The sequence below is a fragment of the Callithrix jacchus genome, chromosome 4 (assembly GCF_049354715.1).
Source record: "Callithrix jacchus isolate 240 chromosome 4, calJac240_pri, whole genome shotgun sequence".
Taxonomy (NCBI): Eukaryota; Metazoa; Chordata; class Mammalia; order Primates; family Cebidae; genus Callithrix; species Callithrix jacchus.
The window spans coordinates 136,803,506-136,830,791 of NC_133505.1; the positions used below are offsets into that span (position 1 = coordinate 136,803,506).

A 27,286-nucleotide genomic window follows, 5' to 3' on the forward strand; every position below is an offset into this window, starting at 1 on the left:
GGGAACAGATGTGGATGAAATGCGCACAAGAGCAAAGAAAGAACTATTGGCTACTTTGTATGTGTCTCATTTTGATAAGCATGAAAGTAAAGGTCAAAGGTAATTGGATCAATACGGATTTGATTAAGTATATGCAAAGATCCTCTAGAAGGACTCTGACATCGGTTACTTCTGGAGAGAAAAATTACATGGCTGGAGGAGCCAGGACGGGTAGGAAACTTTTCTGTTTATACCCTTTTAGTTTTTGAATTTTGAGCTATGTAAATATGTAATTTATTCAAATAGTAAATGTAAATTTAAAAACACACAAGCTCTATACACAGTAACAATGATTAGATATTAACTTGGTAGATGTATCCTGAGTATAGAAGAAATCCTGGGAATCAGTTTTGACAGCCATACTGACGTGATCGTCAATGTTGGGACCCCGGTTTGTTCAGCATTGTTGTTGTTGTTGCTTTGTTTGTATTTTGTTTTGTTTTTGGAGGAAATTTGATTTCTTCTGTAGTGCGCTTTATATGCAGTGGCATATTTTGGAAAGGCTGTCATTCTAGAAGCAAGAATGCCTGAATTCTAATCTTGGCTTCAATAATTAGTATTTTCTAGACATGCTATACAACATTTTTCCTTAGTCTGAGTGGGGAAAAGAATGCTTAATGACCTCTCTCACTGGGAAAATTCTATGATTCTCTCCATACATAATGAAACATTTCTTGAAAATACAAAAAAAAAGAAGGAAGAAGAAAGGAAGGAAGGAAGGGCAGGAGGCATAAATACAAAGAGGGAAGGAAGGAAGGGAGGGAGGGAGGAAGGGAGGGAAGGAGGGAGGAAAGGAGGGAGGAAACAGAGCCTTTACATGTCTTTATATTCACAGATATCGGCATTTATCTTTTGTTGTTCTTGGAGCGAATTGCCGAAATTCCATGTCCTTAAGAAAGCACAGCAAAAAATATATTTGTACAGACTTCTGAGACAGTGAAGTGCAAAAAGACATCTAGCTTATTTAGATATGATTATCAATGTGTATGCACATCGCATGTGGAGACAAAGGGAATAAATAGACAGTCCATCTTTATATAACCATAGCTATGGTTCCCTGTAATTGTTCCTTAACTCATATAGTTACGGTGTCATAAACACTCAATTTTTTATTATCATCTTAACTATTTTTAAGTACAGTTAAATAGTGTAAATTATATTCACATTGTGTGCAATGAAGACCCTGGTCTTTGAAAGCCAGGAGACAGGCAGGTTCATCAAACAGCAAACTTTTTGTTGAAACACTGATGGCAGTGGATCTCATCCCTGGTCTACATTAGAATAGTTTTGGCAAATTAAAAAAAAATTAATGACAAGGTCCCATCTTCAAATTAATTCAATCAGAATCTCTAGGAATCCTAATGTGCAACCAGAGCTTAGAACTGCTGCCCCAGAGAATTGCTTGAACCTGGGAGGCAGAGATTGCAGTGAGCTCAGATCACGCCACTGCGCTCCAGCCTAAGTGATCAAGTGAGACTCTGGCTCAAAAAAGAACTGCTGCCCCAGAGCATCCTTTATCAGGACAGCAGAGATGTGACAGGGCCAGGTAAGGTTGGAGGCCCAGAACTCAAAGCCAGACAACAGCTCGACTGGGTCTGAGAAGGCAAGAAACACCCGATGACAGCTCTGACACAGGCGCAGCCACATCTTTCTCTTTCTATGTGTTGCATCTCCTAAAGACCCTTCCTAGCCCTTAAAACCCTTAAGACTCTGAAAGTGAACAGCTCAGTTAATCTTAGGAACCTTATATGCTTGTGCAACCATAATCGCTATCGATTTTGGCCGCCTTCAGCCCTGAGCAACTCCTGATCAGTTCTGTTACACTGAGTTTCCAAACAGTTTTGAGAGGACAGCAGTATGATGACACAGAGAGACAAAGAAGACAAAGGAACACAGGGCAGAGAGAGACTGAGAGGTTATGAAAAAGGGAAGACATGGAGACAAAGTCAGAGAGAGAGCCAGAGCGCAAAGTCAAGAAAGAAGCATGAACTAACAGAAAGTGAAATATAGAAACAAAATCAGAGAGAGACCAAAGAGACAAAGAGTCAGAAAAACAGAAACAGACAGACCTAGATACATAGAATGAGAGAGAGAGAGACCAAGAAAAAGATGAGTGAAGCATAAAATTACTGGGCAATACAAGGCTGTTATTTTAAGATGGTCTGAAATTAACAAGATGGTGCCATGTGGTCACTTACAAAGCCACAGCCGTCCTCATCCAGGAAAGGGTGGGCCTGCAGCAGGGCATTCACTACGTCATTGTACTGCTGGGTGCTGGGGTACCTGGTCACCAAACAAGGAGGATATGTTTCACTTCAAGCAGCCCACATTCCTTGCTTTAAGATGATTCTAAATTACACTCACTTTTCTTCACGTTTTTCTATATAACAAAAGAGATTTAAATATTGGGCAATGTGGAACCTATTACCACAATCTGAAGAGAATTGATTCCACATGAATTCTACTCTTTTCTGAGACAGACCCTTTCCCAAAGCAACAAGCCGTCCTGTTACCACTCACAGTGAGCCTTCCAGGTACTTGGTCATGTCAGCCTGGAGAAACTCAATGATCCTTATCCTCATGCTGTGATCCGGGCACTTCTGCTCTGCTAGCATGCATTTGACATCATAGGGAAACTCTGGTAAAACATAGGACTTCGTCCATTGTAATGCTTTGCTTCTTGCTAGAAGATGTTTCACATTTCTTCTGTGAAATAAAAACACACAAAGAATAAAATTCTATCCAAATACATGCAATTTATTAATTTGCTACATCCTAAGAACTTCTGATATAAACAACTTTCCTGAGACCCAAATATATGAAAGTCATCATGAGATCTTCCATTCATTCAACCATCCACAGATGTTTGAAGGTTGATTAAGTGTCTCTATCCATTCACACACACATAAATAATTATTCTTTAGAAAGTGTCACAATAACATAGACTTAAACTTGAAATGCAAACTAATTCATTTTTCTTAAAGAGAAAATATAATGCATAGCTCAAAACTGGACAAAATACTTAACAAAAAGGAAATACATAGCAATTCAGCAAAGCAAATGAAGCATACCATAAAGTCTTGGCAACTATTAAGAAAATTCTTTCAATTAATTTATTCTGCTGCTGAAATACAAGATCCATCTAATTTAGTTAGTCTTTGCCTATTCTGATAAGGTGAACTTAGTTTCTAAATCAAATATAAGTATCAGATATTCAAATTCCATCTAGATGAAATTTCTACAAAGGGCTACAGAAAACTATAACTACAGAAGGCAGATCAGGAGTTGCCTGGCTGAATGGATAGTGATTATTGTTGCATAAGCATATAAAGCTGCTAAAATTAATTGAGCTATTCACTTTATTTTCTTTTTATTTTTTTTTCTATTTATTTATTGAGACAGAGTCTTCCTCTGTCACCAGGCTGGAGTGCAGTGGTGTGATCTCAGCTCACTGCAACCTCTGCCTCCTGGGTTCAAGCAATTCCCCTGCCTCAACTTCCCGAGTAGCTGGGACTACAGGCATGTGCCACCATGCCCAGCTATTTTCATTTGTTTTATTTTTTGTGGATATAGGGTCTCACTATGTTGCCCAGTTTCATCTTGAACTCCTGAGCTCAAGTGCTCCTCTTGCCATGGCTTCTCAAAATGTCGTGATTAGAGGCATGAGCCAACACAGCCAGCCTCTCATTCACTTTAAATAAGTGAATTTTATGCTTGTAAATGAAACATCAATAAGGCTGTTTATAAAATTATCAGAACAACATTCATGGCTTAAAATTAGTGACTGACCACTGAGTGTGTAAAATGAAGACTCTATAGTATCAATAAAATGTCCAGGCAACAATTAGTTAAAGGCACTAGGTAGCTCTTAACCCATTTACAAATAAGGTTGACTGGGGTAGGAGTGAAAAAACAGAGGCAAGCCAGTAGAAGACCACAGGACGATTTCCTAAATTAGCCTATGTAGGTTAATTCTCTGATAACCCTGGAACTGTTAGTGGCCCAAGCAAAATTCAGATGAATTTTGAAAGGCCAGGCTTCTTTCAGCCTTAGTTCATCCTTTATAAGAATGCACGAACCATAATGGGATATGGAGAATCAAGCACGTAGCAGAAAGCACGCTCACATCTTTTTATGATAAGCTCCCTTTCCTTTTTCCCCCTTTGACAGTCCCTATTATCAGTGGTGAAATCATGTCCTGGTTAAAATAAGCACACCAATAATTTAATACTTGACTCAATACCGCAATAGGAAATTTCCAGATGTAAGTCTCTGCTGTAGCCCAATCTATTTTCCAGTATATTTCTCTTTCATTTTGTTCATACATTTAACCACTATTCACTGGGGTTCTACTGAATGACAATTACTTTTTCACAACCCTCATTTTCTCCAATATGCTATTACTTTGTTTCTTTCTCCCATGGCCAAATTACCTCTCCTGTATCTACTGAGACCAAGGAGTATAAGTAATGGGCAGATTTGCCGGCTGTCTTCTGTGCCGTCCTAGGATTTTTTAAAAGTGAGGTAACTTGGCAGGTGTTAAGCTGGTTTCAGTAATCTTAGCATCAATCTCCTTTCCCCCAGTGATTTTCAAGTAGCTAAATTAGCTGCCTGCCGGGTCCAGGTTTTTGAAGTTATTATGTTACTTAGTGCTACCTCAACAGATAAGTTCAATATTCCAGTGTTACAAAATAAAGCTCGTTACACTGTTTGTCTTTTTATTCCACATACTTTTCCCTGTATGTGTTTCCACTGTCAGGGCAGAGAATACAACGCATGATATTATTTCTATCAAACATCCAGAATGTAGCTAGACACATACAAGATCCAAGAAGACAGATACTTCGTCCTGCTCTAAATAGAGGTATTAGGCAAGATGAGAAGCATCAACTTTTCCTTTTCTTTACATTAAAACAATTTAAGAAGATATTCTGGAATTGAATAGAAACCAACCCATGCCACCTAATACCAATCAAAATGAGTATTACACAATAAAAGTGACTCATCAGAAATTAAAACTACATTCTAATGTGGAAGCAGATAACTGCAGGCATAATCATTTCCCATCTGTAAAATTATATTTGCACTGGATTAAAAAGAGCCTTACGTTGAGGCTAAGATTATTTACAGTATTTTTATTAAGCTAGAGTTGAGCAGAACACCAAAATAAGTCAGTCAAAAGTAAGGGTAGGGAGCAGACACCAGTCCATCCCAAAGGATGGTTATACTACTGTTACCACCTCCGAGCCAGGTTCTTTGACAAAATCAGCACCACAAAACAACAGATCTCTAAGCCAAGGCATCTCAATCCAGGGTGCACAGTAAAATCAACTGGGAAGCTTTTAAAACATGTTAATACCTACAATTGGTCTCTGCCTAACCGAATCAGAGTTTACTTCTTACTAAATTCTCAGCTTAAATGTAGAACTTACATTTGTAATAAAATAAAACTTAAAGTTAAGACAACACATTTGATAATTGGCCATATCATTATTGTATTAGGTGCTTAATTAAAAAAATGATTAGATGGGGTTTTCATGAAAAAGCTCATTGACTCTCCAACATTTTCTAACTTTAGCAAGAGTGAAAAAACATACCAAAGAGCAGATGGTATACTCTGATGAGGTTCACATAGGGTGGGAAAGATGGCTCTGCTAAGAACAAGCTCAGGTGAACACCAGCGCTCTAAGGAAAAATCTGAATGCACAAAAGAACAGAAGTTGGTAGGGAGCAGAAGAAACACAGATGTTGCATGAGGGCAGGGCTGTTGGTTTAATCGACAGTGTATATAACATTGCTTAGCAGAGTTGATAACACAATGATTTTTTTTTGTCGAAAGAATAAACCAGGCATCTGAAAGCAGCAGCTATCTAAGCAGGGCTGAATTCAATCTGCTCTGGGCAAAGATGTGGACACTTCAGTGGTCCATGTTTGCATTCAGCACCCTGTAGATTTGCCTCCCCGTTTACCAGGCCTGTCTTTCAATCACCTTCATCCTGCTTTTCCTTAACCTCTCTTACCTGAATCTCTTCCCAGTCACCTCATGGAGACTGCTTCCTCAGAAGTCAGTAATGATTTCCTAATTGAAAAATTCAGGGCCTTTTGACCACAGCCTTTTTCAAGACCTCTGTAATTGCATTTAGTGCAATTGGCCACTTCCTCACACTCCTTTCTTTCTTATCTTCCTTCACACTGCTTCATTTGTCTGCCTCCCTTCCTATCTCTCTGACAACTTATTTGCTGATTTGTACCTCCTTTACTTTCTTTCTTTTTTTTTTTTTTTGAGACGGAGTTTCGCTCTTGTTACCCAGACTGGAGTGCAATGGAGCGATCTCGGCTCACCGCAACCTCCGCCTCCTGGGTTCAGGCAATTCTCCTGCCTCAGCCTACTGAGTAGCTGGGATTACAGGCATGCATCACCGCGCCCAGCTAATTTTTGTATTTTTAGTGGATACAGGGTTTCACCTTGTTGACCAGGATGGTATCGATCTCTTGACCTCGTGATCCACCCACCTCGGCCTCCCAAAGTGCTGGGATTACAGGCGTGAGCTCTTTCTATGAGAATTTGCACACAGCTTGGTTCCTGCCCCCTTAATCCTCTGTATTGATATCTACTTTCTTCCTCAAAGAACTCACACAGCCCCATGACCTAAGCTCTGAGCTCTCTGTTGATGGATTGGTAAATCTACGATCAATAATCTCTTCTCCATACTCCATCTTAGATCTCCAACAACTTGTTCATTGTTCATCTCATACTCAAATCCAAAATAATTCATAATCTTTAAAAAAACAAAAAACAGGCCGGGCACAGTGGCTCACACCTGTAATCCCAGCATTTTGGGAGGCCAAGGTGGGTGGATCACAAGGTCAGGAGTTCAAGACCAGCCTGGCCAAGATGGTGAAACCCTGTCTCTATTAAAAATATGAAAGAATTAGCTGGGCGTGGTGGTGTGTTCCTGTAATACCAGCTACTCAGGAAGCTGAGGCAGAGAATTTCTTGAACCCTGGTGGCAGAGGTTGCAGTGAACTGAGATTGTGCCACTGCACTCCAGCCTGGGCAACAGAGTGAGACTGTCTCAAAAAGCAAAAAAACAGAAAACAAAACAAAACAAAAACCTAGGTTCTCATTTTCTAGGAACTGAATTGTTTTCTTTTCGAATTCAACACAATTCTATGTGTTGAAACCCTATGTATTTGGACTTCAATGTGATTGTATTTGGAGATAGACCTTTATGGAAGTAATTTAGTTAAATGAAGTCATAAGTGTGGGCCCTGAGATGACAGGATTAGTATTCTTAAAAGATCTGTATGCCATGTGAGGTCAGAGAGAAAATGTAGCCATCTGCAACTGAAAAAGAGGGTCCTCACCAGAAACGGAAGAGATCAGTGCCTTGATCTCAAGCTTACAGCCTCCAGAACCACCAAAAAATAAATTTCTATGTGTAGGCCTCCAAGTCTATAGTATTTGTTATGGCAGCCTGGGTGGACTGACACAGCATTCCAGTTTCCTTATTTCTTTTGCTGTACCTGTTTCCTTAGCCACTCAGGCTTAACATCGTGACATCCCTTTTACCTTTATTTTTCACTCCTAAGTGTCATGAAATTTTCCCCACGTTTTATTTGTGCTTATTTCCATGGTTCATGCTACTCCACTAATCCAAGTATTTATCACTCAAATGCGGACTGCTTCAACAGTCTCCTAGCGGAGCTCTGCTGGAATGGCCTAATGAGCTCCCACTGGACCAGCTATCTCAGAAACATTAACCATAAACATTAAACACATTTTTAAAAAATTAACTGAAAACACTGAAAGGTGAAAAACAGAATGCAGGTTTTGAAAAGAAGCCTACACTTAGAAGAGGAAGACACTGGGACTTCAATGAGGTTCCGTTTCCATGCGGTTAGCCTGAAGGCAGGCCTCATGCTGTGCTGCCAAAACTCTAATAGAAAAACCTGTAGTTTCTTCTGGACTCAAAGACTTGGGGCAAGTCTTTTGGGCAACCACATGTGTGGAAAAGGAGAGTAAAACCCCAGAAAAGAATGAGCTGCCGAGCGCGGTGGCTCAAGCCTGTAATCCCAGCACTTTGGGAGGCCGAGGAGGGTGGATCACGAGGTCAAAAAATCGAGACCCTCTTGGTCAACATGGTGAAACCCCGTCTCTACTAAAAATATAAAAAATTAGCTGGGCATGGTGGTGCGTGCCTGTAATCCCAGCCACTCAGGAGGCTGAGGCAGGAAAATTGCCTGAACCCAGGAGGCGGAGGTTGCGGTGAGCCGAGATTGTGCCATTGCACTCCAGCCTGGGTAACAAGAGCGAAACTCCGTCTCAAAAAAAAAAAAAAAAAAAAAAGAGCTAATGAGGGAAAACTCCACAATCTGTGTATAAAGTGTTTAAATCTCTAGATGATCTTGCACTACACATGTGCATAGCTGGACTAAAGATAAAATAACTAAGCAGATTTTAACTGACATCCGGGAGACTGAGTTTTCCATGTGAGTCCAATCAGTTTTGCAGTTTTCTAGAACAAACTGTCAACACTCTTTGGGTGAACACAACAGATTCAAGAGATTCCACATTGTAACATTCACATATAATCTAAAAATTTGTAACATTAAAAAAAAATTTAATCCATCCTCAAGAGTAAAGATAATCACTAGAATGTGATGCTAGCTAAGATGACCCAGATGTTGGCAAGGATTTTAAAGCAGCCATTCTAACAGTGTTCAGTAAATTAAAGGAGTATATGCCAGAATGAATGAAATGATAGGAAAATTTAGCAGAGAAATAGAAACTGTTAAAAAGAAACAAATAGAAATTTAGAAAAAAAATGCAAAATTTGAAATTAAAAACTGTACTAGATAGGATTCATAGCAGAATGGAGATTTAGAAGGAACTAGTCATTGAATTTAAAGACAGATCAACAAAAATGATTCGATCCAAAAAACGGGAGAAGAGATTAAAAAAATTAAGAAAAGTAGCTCATATTTTCTAATTTCAGGTCCTCACAATTTATCCCCCTCTACAGCCATAAACCCTTCTCCTCTGCGATCCATCATCCAATATTACATGAACACTGATTTAACTGTGTCGGTCAGTAGAGGGGCCAGGTAGAGCTGGCCAATGGCTTCCAGGGCTACTTTTGGAACCAAGACATAGTCCAAGATCCCAGCAAAACAGGCCTATCTTGCTTGACACCATAATCATGCCCAAGAAAAGGAAGCAGCTTAAGTTCTGAGCCCCTGATTCCTGGTCTGATTGTGTGACCATGGCAAATTATGCCAACTCAGAGCTGGTTCCTGCGAGGCCTGTACAGTTAAGAAATCTGTCAACAATGGTATTCAGAAGTAGTATTGTTCAGAACAGTAACGGTATTGTCATAACTTGCCGGCCTCTCAGATTCCTATAGAGAGGCTCTTTCTAGGCCTGGGTAGCCCTGTGATGATGGTTAAATGGATGCCCAAGAGGCTTATTTGTAGATAACTGTGTCCAGAATGAAAACAGCCAAGAAGTACGAACTCCATACATTGCTGGGAAAGAAGCACATCTCATGGATATCTGGCTATTGCTGGCCACCTGCATTTACCCTGATCACATAGTAAATTCTTCCCTTATTTGAAGAATACTTGAAATATGACTTCAACGGATGCCTTTGGAAGAAGTAACGACCACTCACTGGTTGTGTGTCTTTACTCCTGTGACTGAAGTCTATAGAGACAGCTAGGCTATCTCTGGCTTCATGCAATCTGATATCTGTATGAGCTATTTGAAACCCAAATATTGAAGAATCCAGCATTTCTAGAAACTATTCCTCGTTCTGTTAATGAATTTCAAACACTGTTTCTGGTACTGAAACATCACTGAGAACCAACATGGAACTGTAACTTCAAATTTAAAAGCCCCATAGTTAAAAGACCAAGTAAGTATATAGAAGACCTGCAAGTTCACATTCAGTACTTGACTATACTTAATATGTGCCTTTTGCACGATTTCACATTTTCCAATTGTCATAGGTATGACAACCTTCCTGTTTGCAGACAATGTAATTCATATATTGAGTGACATGTGTGATTCAGAATTCTTCTCTCCCCAGCAATTAGACAAAGTGAGAGTTTACTATGTTAGTCTCTTTGACCAATAGCATCTTCAGCTTGTGGTCTCCCTGAGAGGAGAGTTACTGCTTCCTATTTCTGAGGGCAACGGTGAGCCAGGCCCATCTCTCAATTATCATCCCTTTGGGTTCCTGGGACTCCCCAGGAAGAGGAAAATATCTATGATTTGTTGACCTGTTTGAATGTAAACATTCGCATTGGAAGGAAAGCTCTGAGTCCGTTCTCTGCATGTAAACCCCTTTCGGAGCTATTGAGTGTTTGGCAGTTATTTGATCCCCATGAAAGTGGATGATATTGCTTTAGGGAAAAAGTAAGCTCTTGAATTTTCATACCAGAAAGCTTCAGTATTTCTTTTTGAATGAGAGGTAGCTTAAGAGTTTGAAACTGTTGTTGCCTTCCTTTTTTTTTAACTGAGCTGCAGTTTCTTGCTTTGTTGAAAGTGGTGCTTCCACTTTCATTGACTCGAATTTAAAGGAATTTTTTCATTCTCTTTTTACTTCTACAAATAAAACAGTTGATGGGATTTTCAAATTCTATGAGAAAAATAAAATCCTATGCTCTACAACTTCTTAAAATCCCAAATTTGAATTTGTCATATTTACTAATTAGGAGTTTTTCTACTCTCTTATTATGAACTGTCACACAATGTGAATTCTCAGATCCAGTCCAGACACAAGCCCTGCTAAATCTGCAGAATGCACCATCCATGTGTTAGCAGTCGCTTTGCTTCCCTAGAATGCCCTCCGTTGCCCTCATTCTTCTAGGCTTATCTCAAGCCTTCTTCTCAGGTGGGTTTTACCCACTGCCACACTCCTTCCACACATACAGTTTTCCTCATCTGAATCATCCACATGGCTTGGTCCAATGCTGACCCTGTAGCAGTCAGCTACATCTAGACTCCTTATCTGTCTTGATTTTTCTATGTCCTTGTTGAAGGAAATAGTTTGTGACAAAAATATTGTAGAAAGAATTAGCAATGTTTGAAAGAGGTACAAAATATCAAATATAACATTCTATGATGGGTAAAGATACTCTGTAGTTCTATAAACTTGTGTTTTCTTTTCTTTTTTAAAAGACACGGTCTCTCTCTTTTATCCAGGTGGGAATGCAGTGGCTCCATCATGACTCACTGCAGCCTCATACTCCTGGGCTCAATGGGAGCCTCCCGCCTTAGCCTCTGGAGTGGCTAGAACTACAACCACACACCAGCACACTCAGCTAATTTTTAAAATTTATTTTTATAGAGATGAAGTCTCTCTATGTTGCCCAGGCTAGTCTCAAACTCCTGGCCTTAAGTGACCCTTCTGCCTTGGCCTCGAAAGTTGAAATTAGAGATGTGAGCCACCGCATCTAGCCTAAATTTCTGTGTTCAGACATAAAATTGCCATCTTTCAAAATGGTGCTTCCTGTTATGCTAAAACAGCCCACTCATGACAAAGAAACCACCCACTAGCAAGGCACCAAGTCAAGTGGTGAGTGAAAAGAAGTGCCAGGTCACTAAGCCCATAAATTTGAGATACGTAAACCAGTGGGGCATGCTGAAGAGGCAGATACTGGGATTGAGGTGGAATCCTCTGGAAACACAAAAGGTATCTGAGAACTAGACCATGACTGTGGAGAATTACAGAAAGGTGAAATACACCAAAACTAAACCCTCCAAAAGCTGTTTTCTCAGCATCTCATCAGGCTTCAGTTGCACCCCATGTGGCTTTATGGGACCAGGGCAGAGTTCATATCACACTCAGCTGAACCCTGGTTGACCTTTGGGGTCATAGTAAGCTCATAAATCATTCTTGTTTTCCCAAATTTCAGGGCACAAATTGTACCTTTCTCCAAGGGCATCCACTTGGAGACAGTGTCCTCCTTTGAGGAACTGTGATACTTTCCAAGTCTTATAAAATAGTACTGCTCTCTGGTCCTCCAGGGAAGAGAACAAGGGACAAGAGTGGAATGCTTTGCTGTGAAAAATACACATCCTGGCTACAGGACATGGTGGTAGTATTAGTACTCCCACCCCTGAAAGAGAAAGCAGGGACAACTATGCTGCTCTCCAGGGACTGAACTGAAAGAAACTGTATCCCACAAGTGGCTATATTGTAGGATCCCATTTTCTTTTAATTCCTCTCTACATCCAAGCCTGCAGACTTTATACACTGTGAATGGTATAGATTGGGATACCCAGTTTTATGTTATAACTCTGAAGCTAAATGGCATGTGACCTCTGCAACATCTAAAAGCAGAAATGTTCTGGGGACATAGAAGAGGAAGAAGCCAGGGAAGGCTTGGGCATCTGTTTAAAGAATTTGCTGTCATTTTATCCTTGGACAGAAGATTAACATCTTGGAAGGGGTATACACCCCTTCCAAATAGGAAACAAACTGTACTAAACTACAAGTGAATCAGAAATGCTGTTTCTGAGTTAGTTATGCCAGCCACCTGGGAATTATCTGATTTACCTTAGCAAGAGTAACTACTGCTAAGAAAACAAACTAAACAAGAAGTTTTGAAGAGAACAGTAGAGACACATGCCAACGAACAAGGTGAGATGCCACCTCTGAAAATACTGAACAATGTCCCTTCAAAACACCCATGAACCATGAAGAAAATGCCGCTTTGTTGCTGCAGCTAATGGTATCCATTGCGAATTCAGAAAAATATTTGAGCTATTCCTAGAATTTTGATGTTTGCTTTTAGTTTATGTTTTATAGCCCAGGGTTCTTACAGCTGGCAATCAATTTATGAGATTTCCTTAGGAATTACATATTTGAAATGCATGTGTGAACCTATAATGAAGCACAAAGAAAAGAGAGAGATGTGACCAGCATCAGGCACCATGTCTTGGCCAAGACAGACAGATGTCTCTCAAACCCTCCATGTTATTGGCTGCCCATGTGAGAGTCAAAGCTTCAGGAGTCTTTGGAGCCCTAATTCATCAAAAGCCAAGCAAAAAAAATTTTTTTAATCTTTCCATTTTCCAGTTCCTCTTGGTATTGACAGAAATGCAAGATTTCAGAAACTCAGCCTTTATCTTATCTACTACCATGACGTGCACATCAGGTCTCACAGAGCTATCACATCTGAGTCCCTCTTTTCCTTTTTTCTTCCTCATTCATACATAATAAAAAGTAATGAGGCATGACATACTCAGTTGTTGCAAAATGGTTCAGTAGTACTATTTTTGCAGTCCTGAAGTATTAAAATGTGTTTATCGCCAACAGTCAAAGTGGGCAAGGACATTCAGTGGCTACTGAGAAATATAGAAAACTGGGTCTTATAACAAAAATGATGAGAGCCTCTCTTTGGGAGGTGGTGCTGCTATTAAACTGTTTAGACTGACTCTGTTGAGTGTTTTCTTATATAAAATGTTAATGTGAAAAAGAGTGAGAAGAAGCCCTAGCTTTATCAGAATCCCTGTTTTCTTTCACCCCACTAAGTTCTATTGAATAAGCTGTTGGTCATATTCTTCACAATGCTATTCTCATATTCGTTTTCTCATATTGGTTGATAGCATCACTAGTTACAAAAGCCAGATGTAAAGGAGAAAGTTTCCCACCCAGCAAACTCTTCCCTTCTTCTCATGAACAGGCCCACCACGTCCTGTTGATTTTATATTTAAATATGCATTTTATGCCCATTACCATCGTCTTAGTTTAGACCTTCATCAATTCTTGCTTGAACTTTAGCCTAGTGTCTTGATGGGCTTTTCTCCTCTCATTTTTCTCCAATCCATTCTCCACATCACTGCCAAAATAAATGATGAAAACTATATATATATATATATACCTGATCAAATCACTCAATCTCTTTGATTATTCCCTAACCTACAGCAGTAATTTTCAATTCTCACATCAGAATTACTTGTGGAACTTTAAAAAAATAATAATCATACACAAGTCTCATCCCCAGAATTTCTTATTCAAATTGCTTTTGATATATGTAAAATTTTCAGTGCTGCAAAAGAAGTTGCACTTGAACATAAATTTCCTCAGCAAGGCAATTTACTTCTATAGAAGGGTGTGGCTCACAGATGGACTAATGGTGAGAGCACACCTGGACAAGTGGGGGAAGGGGTTCCTATTCCTGATAGAGATGGCCTTTACTGCTGTGTTGTTCCTTTGTTGGCTAGGGTTAGACAGCACAGTCTAGATTAACACTGACTGGCTATTTTAAAGAGGGCAGGGGTATGAGTGGAGTGGCGGGCTGGGTAGTTTGGTGGGAAGGATGGTTATTGGGAGGTCAGAGCAGGTAACCAGGGGTGACCTAGGTCAAAGAAGGTAACTGGAGCAGGTGACCAGGATGAGTCAGGACAGAGCAGGGTACTGGGGAAACAGATGTGAACTACTGATTAGAACTGGTGGAAAAGGTTGTTTACTGAAACTGTAAGGAAGTTCAACTTGAAAATGGAGGACAAAGAACTGAACATACTGACATACTGATTCTTTGAAGAGAAACTTGGAGTTCACTATGTCTAACACTTTGTTACTCAAAATATGGTCTTAGAACAGCACTGGCATTAAAAATTACAGAATCCCAGGCACCCTAACTTACTAAATCAGAGTTTTAGTGTTTTAACAAGATTCCTCAGTGTTTTATAAGTAGAATTTGAGAAGCATCAGTTTAGAGTATTGGTATTTTTTCTGTAAGTCTACTATATGAATCTAATGTGCAGTCAAGGTTAAGAGATGCTTCGCAGGGCATGGAAGTCCCCTCCTTACCTCTCCAATAGAATCTCACCATTTATAGCAACTCCATTTTCTCTGCCTCTATCACATTCCAAACAGAATCCTCCATGCTATTTCAGGTGTTTGCACCCTTGCACATACTGTGAGTGTCCTTCTCTTCTCCTGCTTCATTTTCCTTAAGATAAACTTCTAATCATCTTCATCTTTCAATATCCTCCTTCAGTATTTGTGAAGCCTTTCCCCAGGGGTCTTTTCCATGCCCACTTCCCAGAAAGTTTTATTTCTCCCTCTCTCTGTGTTACTTTTGCGTTTCTCTTTTGGCATATTTTTCTCAGTGTTGCAGGTACTCGCTTACATATCTGTCTTGCCTACAAGACTCTGAATTCCCCAAGGAAAGGAATAAAGGGTTCATCCCCAGCCCCATGTCTACATAGTACATAGCTCATGGGGTATAGTCAGTAATTTGGACTGAACAAAAGAAAAACAGATTAGAAATCAAGATTACTTTGGATCTCTCTAAAGACTTAATAATACATCCAACAGAAATGACCAGGAGTCAGAGTTCTTTACCAGTCATGTCAGCTCAGTTTCCCCTGATTCCATAATTCCTGTTTGGCTGGGTCCGCAGATATCCTCCCCTGAGGGAAAATTGGGTTCTAGCTCAAACCCAGTATTCCTCACCTCATTAGGGTCCCTGCTCAAATGTCACCTAGTCAAAGTTGAAAGGACTTCCCTGAAAACCACATCTGAAAGAGAACCCTCCTGTACACTGACACATACAGGTACACACGTACACACACTGCTCACTCTCTATCCCCCCTCCTGCTTTTTTGCATCACTGGTCTTCATAGCATTTCAGCAAATTTATAACCTAATGTTATATTCATTTTGATCCCTACATTAGAAGGTGAGCTCTGCAAAGTGGGAGGCTTGATCGGTTTTTCCCTATTATATCCCAGTACCTATAACAGTGCCTCCCACATAGCAAGCACTCAATAAGTATTTCCATATTAAATGAATGGATGAATCCTGATTTAGGTAAGGAATCTTTAAACATGTACTTCCTAAGGTATTTTGTTGTGATGTTAGTAGATGTTACACAAAGAGAATCCTGGGTTAAATGAAGTTAAGTGGGTTTTTTTGTCTGTTTGTCTGTTTGTTTGTTTTCCTATAGGACTCCTCGAAGCCTTTACTACATTGCTGTATGCTGGGAATCTCTAATCAAGGAATGGGGTTAGTATGTATATTTCCACAACACAGAGCCTTTAGGCATGAGGTTCTACACAGGCACATGGTATGGAACGATGAGATCTTGCATTTCACTCTCAAATCCCTGCTCCATTATGCTGGCACTCAGGATCGAAATGTGTCAGTTCAACACCTGTAGGGTCTTTGATCCCCCCTGCCCCAGTGGTAATTGAGTTTCTCTAATCAGATTCTTGAAACCTACCTCTTCACCTGATTGTACATATTGGTTCATAGACCTTGTTTCTGTTTTGTTTTCTATGGCAACAACCGACTGGTGTCCCAGGCCTTCTAGACAGGGGGCCTGAAGCATACCCTCCTCTTGCCTGGACCCCTGAGTCCTGGGAAGGCTTCCAGACACTGCTGGCCTTCCTGCACTTCCTAGAGCTGCTTTTGCTTTGGGACCACTTGTTAGAATTGAGAGCAGAATTTTTTTTTTTTTTTTTTTTGAGATGGAGTTTCGCTCTTGTCACCCAGGCTGGAGTGCAATGGCGCAATCTTGGCTCACCGCAACCTCCACCTCCTGGGTTCAGGCAATTCTCCTGCCTCAGCCTCCTGAGTAGCTGGGATTACAGGCACGTGCCACCGTGCCCAGCTAATTTTTTGTATTTTTAGTAGAGATGAGGGTTTCACCGTGTTGACCAGGATGGTCTCGATCTCTTGACCTCATGATCCACCCACCTCGGCCTTCCACAGTGCTGGGATTACAGGCGTGAGCCACCGCGCCTGGCCGAGAGCAAAATTTTTAAAATCTCTTTGGACCCTGTGTCTTAGTAACTGCCCTGATAAGAACAACAATTGGTAAAACTAATGAGCTCCTAAGGTTTTTTCATAAATTAATTCATTCTTCTATTTATTTTATATATAAGAAAAGTGAGAGCTAGTAAGATTATGTAAGTTGTCCAAGGTTACTCAGCTGGTATATAACAGAGCTAGGGTTTAAAACTAAACTCAAATATTTGCCTATCCTCCATCTCAAAAAAAAAATGATACTTCACCCTGCCTTTATGGGTCCCTCCTCCCACCTGATTCCCCAGGAGGGGTCACCTGATTCCCAGGAGGGGTCACCTGATTCACGCTTGGCCCAGGAATGAAGCAACACTGAAAGACAGAGTCAGTTGGCGGGGAGGACCTGAGCTGTTTTTAGGGAGAATTTCCTTTGGAGTTGGTGCTAGGGCACGGCAGGCAGTCATGTGCCAGGCACAGGGGAGCAGAACAGCCAGAAGTAGTACAATAAATCTATCCTCATAGGGAGAAGCAAGGAAATGAGGCAGACTAGACAGGGAAGCACAATGGAGACAGAGACGACCCACGAGAAAAGATGGGACCACTTCGCTATCTGGCTTTCCAGCACCTGTTCCTTCAGGCTCAGAAACTTAGGTGTTCTGCCCTTGGACGCTGGGAAATGCCTTTCTTAAAGTAAACTTTCTTTGTTTTTACTTTGAGTGGATTTTTGTTTCTTGCCGCCAAAGACATACTAAGGCAGGAAAGGTAAGTTCAGTTATTAAAACATTAACTGTAAGGTGCGATATGCAGAGGTGCGCAGTTGGTGGTAAACAGGTAAGTAAAGGGCTTAGGAGCCACTTCATGATCACAGATAAAGATAGGGGCATGCCACTTCTAGTTTCCAAACCCTTCTATTTCTCTCAATTTCTTAGCCAGTCCTATTCTTCTCCCACTTGCCAGGTGCTATGAAGAATATGAACTGCTGTGAAGTGTGGGGCTATGTCTTTGATGAGCCATGTGACAACAATTGGAATAATAACCCTGCCCAGCCAGCATCACAGGAGCATGAAGAGGACCAAATGTCAGGGGGCTTAGAAAAGTGAAAAGACAGCCCAGGCAACACAACGTGATCTCTTCTCTACAAATCATTAAAAAATTAGCTGGGCATGGTAATGTGCACTTGTGGTGCCAACTACTCTGGAGGCTAAGGCGGGAGGATTGTTTGAGCCTGGAAGGTCAAGGCTGCAGTGAGCCCTGATTGCATCACTGCAGCCTGGGTGATAGAGTGAGAAACCCCCAAGAAGAAAGAAAGGAAAGAAGAAAGGATGGAAGGACAGAAAGAAAGAAAAGAAAGCAAGGGAAGAAAGAAAGGAAAGAAAGGGAAGAAAGAAGAAAGAAAGGGGAGAAAGAAAGGAGAGAAAGAAAAGAAAGAATGAAAGGAAAGAAAGGGAAGAAAGAAGAAAGAAAAGAAAAAGAAAGGAAAGAAAAAGAAAAGAAAGAAAAAAGAATAGGAAAGAAAGAAAAAAGAATAGGAAAGAAAGAAAAGAAAGAAAGAATAAAAAAAGAAAAGGAAGAAAGAAGAAAGAAAGAAAGAAAGAGAAAGAGAGAGAGAGAAAGGGAAAGTCCTACAGGTTTAGAAGGTTGCATCCTCATCTCCTGCTGTGTCAAGTAGGCAGAGAAAAGATGCCCTAAGCCAAGTAAGAATACCTCCAGGAGCAGGGATGGAGAAATGGTTGTACACGGAGTGCCCTTTACTTCCACACTGCTTAGCTCTTGGCAGACATTATCTATTTTTAATGCTCAAAAGACCACCATGAAAAAGTATCAGTATTATTTCCATTTTGCGGATGAGGATACAGAGACCCAGTGGTACTGGGGTAGGTAGCACTGAGGCTAATCCCTGTTCTCCCCAACTCTACTCACATTTCACAGACATGTGGACTGGCTGCATTCAGCAGCTTCCTGTTGGAAGGGGTAGTTGAGAGCTCATGGCTTACTCCATGCACCTGCAGCCAATCACAGGAAAGCTCTGGAAATCGACAGGCACCCATGAGCAGGAAGGAGGGGAATGAAGCCACCTTACAAATGTATTTCCACTTTCTGAACCGTAGTTCAATCCAGGAAGACCAAGGCAATGGATTTCACACCTAGGACATGCCCTTCCACTTTCTTGGTCACCACCCCAAACAAGGGTCAGTGGGCCCTAACACTGGAAGATCTTGAGGCACTGAGGCTGGGAGGCTGGAGGCGGGGTGCAAGGTTGAAGGTGAAAGAGAGGGAAAGTGAGTGGAGAGGACAGCCCGGAGCTAAAGCCCACTTGCTCTTCTCTGAACTCATGGGGCTGCTGGGGTCTTGCAGGCTGAGTCAGAGGCTGTTGCCCTCAGTCCCCTGAGCTCTATGCTGAGGGTGGCTGGGTCCTGTGCTGTAGCAACAGCCCACCTGGGAAAATAGCTAGAAACCCCTTGCCTTCTCTAAACCTCAGTTGTACTCACTTACAAAAAGGAGAGAATAATGCCTACCTTGTGGTACTGCTGTGTGGACAAAACGAACTGATGGTGTAAAGGGGTTGTGAAAACTGAAGGACTACATCCTTGCTTGGCTCTTGCCTGTTATCCTTTCTGTGCCAGCTGACAGTCTCTTCTTTCAATGAACTACATTTAAGATATTGCCTTTGCTTGTTAGTGACTGGAGACAATATGTAATATGAGTTATGGATGCACAGATTGCCTGGGTGGGATGCCCACAAAATGCTATAGGACAGGGATTCTTAACCCCCAGGCCACAGACAAGTACTGGTTCATGGCCTGTTAGGAACCAAGCCACACAGCAGGATGTGAGCAGCAGGTGAGTGAGCAAAGTTTCTTCTATATTTATAGCCACACCCCGTCACTGACATTACGAGCTGAGCTCTGCCTCCTGACACATCAGTGGCAGCATTAGATTCTCATAGGAGTGTAAACCCTACTGTGAACTGTACACATGAGGGATCAAGTTTCATATTCCTTATGAAAATCTAATGCCTGATGATCTGTCTCCTATCACTCCCCAGATGGGACTGTCTAGTTGCAGGAAAATAAGCTTAGGACCCTCACTGATTCTACATTATGGTGAGTTGTATAATTATTTCATTACATATTAGAATGTAATAATAGAAATAAAGTGTAAAATAAATGTGATATGCTTGAGTCATCCCAGAACCAACCCCCTGACCCCAGTCCTTGGAAAAGTTGTCTTCCATGAAATCAGTCCCTGGTGTCAAAAAGGTTGGGGACTGCTACTCTAGGGGATACCATGACCCCCAGGTCACATCTTACCTATGACCATCTCAGCACCAAATCCTATGTGTGGTTCTCTAAGTCTACAGTTTTCCTTTGTTCTGTTGTAATCCATATATTGAAATATTATACCATATAAAGCCTAGTGTAGGAATATAGAGGAAATGTTTACCAAAGCAACTGGAATATAAAGCAAATGATTACCTGCCTCTGTCAGGGAGAGTTGAGTTACAAAATTCAGAACAAGGCACGTTCTATAGAATTTCATCTTTGTGGCTACTGCCAATTACCTTGAAAAGTTTGTGACAGAGAAATCCTTGTTTTCCTTAAGAATGTATACTTGAAAGATGTATACTATCATTCTAAAACTTCACTTTTCCAAAACAAAGACCAGAAAATTTAATCTTCATCCTTTATCAAATATCTTTTTTCACTGGATAAAAATATATTCCCTTCCAGGAAAAAAAAAAGTTTCAAATTATTCCCTTCCAGGAAAACAAAAAGTTTCAAATTAGAAATAAATCTAAGCATATGAAACGTCATCAAAAAGAGAAGAATGTTATCTGGCTTTAAAATGTCTTAAAGTTGGTACCCCCACCTCTGTTTTAATACTCTTCGGTCAATTAGTCCATTATCAAGGTTTTCAGATGGATAGAAAGATGGCATCTGCTCCCCATGGCTGACTGGACTGGAGGTCTCTTCACCCCTGTAACTAAGAAAGAAGAGGTGGATCAGGCACTATTCAACAGGAGACATGAACATTGATCTCACAGCAGCTCTGAGGGTAGCACCAACCCAGAGTAAACATCATGGTCTGTGTCCACTTCCAAGTTCCACATTAAAGTAATGACTAACAGAATGGAAAGAAGGCCCCTCTGGCATCATCTAATTCAGTGGTTCCTATGTGCCAGGAGGCAGACTGATGCCAGTTCATAATGTTGTTTCCACCAATCTATCCCTTTTTTTTTTTTTTTTTGAGACGGAGTTTCGCTCTTGTTACCCAGGCTGGAGTGCAATGGCACGATCTTGGCTCACCATAACCTCTACCTCCTGGGTTCAGGCAATTCTCCTGCCTCAGTCTCCTGAGTAGCTGGGATTATATGCATGCACCACCATGCCCAGTTAATTTTTTGTATTTTTAATAGAGACAAGGTTTCACCATGTTGACCAGGATGGTCTCGATCTCTTGACCTTGTGATCCACCCACCTTGGCCTCCCAAAGTGCTGGGATTACAGGCGTGAGCCACCGTGCCCGGCCCCAATCTATCCTATTTTTAAATGGCATGAAGACAATATTTTCCTTTATGAAATGATGGTGATCATAGAATGTATCTTTTTTAGTGAATATTCTTATTTGGCAAAATTAAATGGTAAACTCCATCAGATCCCCACTCTGCTCTCTGCTATTTTGGGAGACATTTAATTATCTGTGAAATCTCATGACCTTAGAAACACACTCTGCTAACACCCTCATTTTCCAAGCAATGCAACTGAGGTCTAGAAGGGAAAGCAACTACTGGTGAGCTACTCAGTGGCAGTGCCATGATTTGAACTCAGTTTTTCACCTTCCTGCCCAGTGATTTTTCTACCAGTTTCAACAAGAACAACAACCAAAAAGCAACTGCTAATATGCCCACCTATTTCATATCCCCATCATTTGCTGAGGTATAAACAGGACGCTAAATATCCTACCCAGATGTGGCTACAAATCCTTTTTAAAATAACATGCCAGGCTGGATGTGGTGGCTCACATCTGTAATCCCAGCACTTTGAGAGGCCAAGGTGGGTCGATCACCTGAGGTCAGGAGTTTGAGACCAGCCTGGCCAACATGACAAAACCCTGTCTCTACTGAATATACAAAAATTAGCCAGGCATGGTGACAAGCATCTGTAATCCCAGCTACTCAGGCAACTGAGGTAGGAGAATTACTTGAACCTGGGAGGCAGAGGTTGCAGTGAGCTGAGATCTACCCATTGTACTCCAGCCTGGGCAACAAGAGTGAAACTCCATCAAAAAAAAAAAAAAAAAAAAAAAAGAAAAGAAAAGAAAGAAAAGAAAACATGCTGGGTGTAAACCAAAAGTAAAATTCTAAGGCCCCCCCAGCCATCTGAATGGACTCCTCCTCTCAGCTAAAGGTATTCCAAAATCAACCTGAAAAACAAGTTCAGGCCATGATGGAAAGGGAAGGTTGAACATGCCTCATTATACCCTCCTCCCTTTTAGAATTCAGGAAAAGCTAACTGGCATTAACATCGACACAGACCTTAAGTCTGATAAGAAACATTTATGGTCTAGTCTCTCTGAAGCCTGTTACCTGGAGGCTTCATCTGCATGATAAAACCTTCATCTACACAACCCCTTATCATAACCCAGACATTCCTTTCTATTGATAGTAACTCTTCCAATCAACTGCCAATCAGAATTTTTTTTTAAGACAGAGTCTCACTCTGTTGCCTAGGCTGTAGAGCAGTGGCGCAATGTTGGCTCACTGCAACCTCTGGCTTCCAGGTTCAAGCAATTCTCCTGCCTCAGTCTCCTGAGTAGCCTGAATTACAGGCACCTACCACCATGTCCAGTTAATTTTTGTACTTTTAGTAGAGACAGGGTTTCACCAAGTTGGTCAGGCTGGTCTTGAACTCCTGATCTCAACTGATCTGCCCGTCTCAACCTCCCAAAGTGGTGGGATTACGGGCATGAGCCACTGTGCCCAGCTACCAATCAGAAAAATTTTAAATCTACCTGTTACTTGGAAGTCCCAGCTTTTATTTTTTTATTTTTTATTTTTTTGAGATGGAAGTTTGCTATTGTTGCCCAGGCTGGAGTGCAACAGCACAATCTTGGCTCACCACAACCTCCGCCTCCTGGGCTCAAGCAGTTCTCCTGCCTCAGCCTCCTGAGCCCCAGTTTTAAGTTGTCCTGCCCTTCCGGTTCAAACCAATCTAAATCTTACACTTATTGATGTCTTTCTTACATCTCCCTAAAATGTATAAAAGCAAGCTGTACTGACTGCATTGGGCACATGTCATCAGTGCCTCCTGAAGCTATGTCATGGGTGCATCCTTAACCTTGGCAAAATAGACTTTCTAAATTGATTAATACCCGTCTCAGGTACTTTTGAGTTCACACAGGCAACCACTAGCCATTAAAGGGAATCTGCACTCAAATGGAAACCTATCTGCTAGCTCTGATCTAGAATGCCATCACAGACTCCTTAGAACGAACCTAAAGTATCATTTATTCTACCCACTTCATTTTACAGTTGAAGAAGCAAAAACTAAAAGGGATCAGACAAATCTCCAAGGCCAGATGAGGAGCTAATATCACAATAGGGGGTTGAAATCAGCTGTTTTAATACCTAGCTTCAGGGTTCTTTTGTACACCAAGTTTCCTTTATTAAACACTCTCTAAAAGGGTTTAATTAAACCGTGTATTCTCATGCCTCTTTCTACTGTCATTCCCACTTGATGATTGTCAAGTGACAACATAATTAATAAATATATTTGACAATAAGCAAATATAACCAACAAGCATTTCATATAAAATATAAACTGATATATTTTTCTTCTCACATGCAATTGTAATTCTGCATTAGAATAATCTAAATACAAGACAACCCAAATCCCTAAGTGAGTCAGCTGCTTATGGATAGAGTGAAAAGTCTCCACTCATAAATCCCCAGACAAACTATGGTCCCCGTTCTGGCCACATTTGAAACTAGCTTTCTTAACCAGGTTAACCAAGTTTAACACAGGACTATTTCAGTCTGGGAGAAAAAGGACAAATCTGCTCAAAGATTGTGATACTCCTAACATCAGTGTGAATTAAACAGGAGTTAAGTACCATATTACTTTTCACAATGCACAGATGCAGAAACAGGAATGCCAACATTTAAAATAATCAATACAAGTCAGTAGTAGAACCAGGAATGAAGCCCAGGTTTTCTGGCACCCCAGCCAGTTCTCTTTTAGTTGAGAACATTATAAATTGATTTGCAGTGGAAACAAGACTGCCTGTTTTCTTCTAAAAGAAAGAAAGATTTTAAATATTTCATTTTACACATCCATATATTGCCTTAGAAATATCAAGATTCCAGTCAATGGAAGGGAACTTCCAGCTCCAAAGTCCTACTCATCCCAAAATGCAAGGAAATAACTCTGATCTCTCTTTCAGTTTCCCACCCTTCCTTGGGGAAGGAGTAAAAGCTTGCAATGGGAACTCCATTAATAGTTACATGTTCAAGAGTGTGCTCTTTTACATAGATAAGCCAAAACAATGTTTAGAAGTCCTTCAAATAAATCAGTTAGGGATCGGATGAAGCAGCTCTTGCCTGTAATCCAGGCACTTTAGGAGGCTGAGGCAGGAGGATGGCTTGAGGCGAGGAGTTGGAGACCAGCCTGGGTAACACAGTGAGAAAACCATTTCTTATAAATTAGACAGGTGTGGTGTTGAGTGCCTATAATCCCAAGTACTTGGGAGGCAGAAACAGGAGAACTGCTTGAGCCCAGGAATTTGAAGCTGCAGTGAGCTATGATCCTGCCACAGCACTCCAGCCTGGGGAACAGACTGAGACCTATCTCTATAAAAACCAAAAAAAATGAAAATTTTTTTTTTTAGTCAATTAGTAGAATTTCCAGTCTGGCTCTATATACCATCCTTTCAAGGCTACCTGTTCCCCTCCATGTCCCAAATTTTAAAATATTCTAGAAATAAAGTTGATTATGTCAGATCTCTACCATTATATTACTTATCAAAGAGAAACAGAGAAATCTCTATTATTACCTATCTAATCTCAAAAAAATCAAAGTAAAAACAGAGAATAGACTTTATTAATCATCACAATCTTTAAAATTTATTCATAGTTTCACAGCAAATATTTAATCTTGGAAACCTTTCAAAAAATCTTGAAAATAGGAAAATTAAATCAGAATGGCCAAAATGATCCCGGGGCATAAATGGATATGTAAAATGAAATTTTCAGTCTTGTACATCCTGTTTTCCTTTCTTTCCATTGCAGAAGTCAGTGATTAAAAAACAAACAAAACCATTCCCAAACTTCAGACTTTTTATTGGCCACCGCTAATTTTTCGACATGATTTTTTGGGGTGTTCCATGGTGCTCACTATTCTAAGGATATCCTTAAAAAATTAGAAAACTCATGTGGCAATAAAGTGTTTAGCAAATTATATCGTAAAGGTATCCAGAGGAGAGTATAAATTTGTTACTCTAAGAAATCCTTGGAAAATAATAGATTAATAAATAGTTTTGGGAAAAGCAAAGGAGCAGTCAAGATGCCTTCCCCAAAAGCTGATTTTAAAACCAGAGAAACCAGAGCCGCAGGAGCCCCTTTCTCCTTGTGTTACATGTCTATTTCGCCTGCTTGTTCCACAACATTTTATGTAGACCCCTCGGTCTATAGGACTTCCCTAATGATTGGAACCAGTGTTTAAAAAGTGGTGAAACAAAAAAGGTTTCTTGATTCCTAAAATTTTACAGTGTCCTTTGCTCAGATATTAGAAATACTGTACATACAATCCAGCTGAAAATAGTCACAGTTTTCACAGGGCTTTAAACCCCAGATGTCATGCTCTAGCCATCATTGGGAAAGCTTGGGGAAAAAAATAAGGCCATTTATGAATATACTCACTCTCGGGCTGCTTCTGTTTGCATGACCAGGGCTGCCTCTTTGGGACTTTCAGGGGACTTCAGTCCTTGAGTGTTCCTCTTGTATTTTTTAATTAAATCCATCAGAACAGCTTGATGCCCAATTTTCTTTACCAGTTGCTGAACCATCCGATCATTAAGTGCAAGGAGAGCGGCCCCACTTACTTCTTCCTCTGGGAAAAAGAAAAAAAAAAGTTTCTACATGACTTTCTGGCAAAACACAGGCATTCTGAAGAAGCAAAATTATCTCCAGTGATAAAAGGATCGTCTAAACTTGTCCCCTGCCATTATAAATTTATCCATATTTTTGACAAAGATAGAACTCTGATGTTGCATAATTCCAAATCAATACCTGCTCCTAAGAAAGTGCCAGAACATGGAATCACAATAAAAACTTATAATTTCCACATTAACACCCTCTCCATTCTAGTTCTCTCTAACAGGCATTGTTTAATCTTAGGAAATTATTCTTCATAATAGCTCCTAGCCAATATGCAACCTTGTAAACCCAATACTACAAAAAATACACACTGTATTAAAGAACAAAAGCAATATTAAATGCATATATCAAATACGTATTTTAAGTAACCCTTAAGGCTTTATTTGAGTTCTTGACATATTATATTCTCCTGTGGACATTACTTTCAAATAGAAACTCCGCTACAGTCCATGAAGAAATGAAAAATTCTCTGCTGCAGCAACTCCACATCCACATTTACATGCACACAGACATCTGTCAACAAAAGTAATTTCAACAACAGAGGACATCAGAAGATCTAGGCTGATCAATTAAAATTTTTGGAAAGTATAAACAACTCACCTTGAAACCTCTGAACTAGCTCTCCTAAATTTTTCTCCACCAACCAACTGCAGACCTGCTCAACTGACCAGGTTTCCATGGCTGTCTCCTGTAAATACACCTGTAGAGCAAAAGGTCAGAGAATACTCCAGCTTTTCTTTCTGACCCTGCCTTAATTTTTTTTTTAACAATCAGCCCCTTCCTTTGCTAGATTCCTTTAGACTCTCAATGTTAAGCTTTTAAAAGATTACTATTTTTACAATGCACATTTAAAAACTGCTAAGAAAACACTCTCATTTTAAATATAAGACCCTATTTAACCTATTTTCTAGTATCTCATTTCTTAAATTTCTTCACCTTCTCCTACTTTTTTCCCATAGGCATCCCGAAGCTTTACTAACAGCCAGCCAGAGCCATACAGTGGTACCCAATCCTGTACCATTAACACCCAGGTTTCTTCACAAAGAAAAGAAAGGTGTGAAATTCACCACTACTAGGCTCCTCAGGAAGTGGTTGACATTTACAGAAGGGGTGGGCAGGGGAGGAAGGGAGGAAGGATCAGATAAAAGCCTGACAGAAATACTTAGTAAACCAAGACTGGTTAACCCCTTGCTTCTCCTAGCTAGGAGAAGGAGGTTGTAACTTACTGTTTCTCGTCGTTTTGGTTTAGCAAGAGGAGAAAGTAGGACCCAAATTCCTCAGGAGAATCTGAATGTTTCTGTCCTTCCTTCCAATAATACTCGTACAT

At 40.5% G+C, this 27,286-nt stretch overlaps 1 protein-coding gene across 2 annotated transcripts in view; it reads right to left on the reverse strand.

Moving 5' to 3' along the window:
* SAMD3 (sterile alpha motif domain containing 3) overlaps nt 1-27,000 on the reverse strand; it is a 64,298-nt gene extending 37,298 nt beyond the window's left edge. Inside the window, exons 1-6 of one of the 2 annotated variants that reach the window (XM_008995042.5) lie at nt 26,896-27,000; nt 26,560-26,659; nt 25,723-25,912; nt 20,676-20,789; nt 2,560-2,745; nt 2,238-2,322 (exon numbers count right to left, since the gene is read on the reverse strand). In XM_008995042.5, the coding sequence (XP_008993290.2) occupies nt 2,238-2,322; nt 2,560-2,745; nt 20,676-20,789; nt 25,723-25,912; nt 26,560-26,638 (654 nt within the window). In that variant the 5' untranslated portion in view covers nt 26,639-26,659; nt 26,896-27,000. Of the gene's footprint in view, nt 1-2,237; nt 2,323-2,559; nt 2,746-20,675; nt 20,790-25,722; nt 25,913-26,559 lie in introns of both variants that reach the window. The other variant, XM_078370793.1, reaches the window with a different exon arrangement.
* Nucleotides 27,001-27,286: the final 286 nt, after the last annotated feature.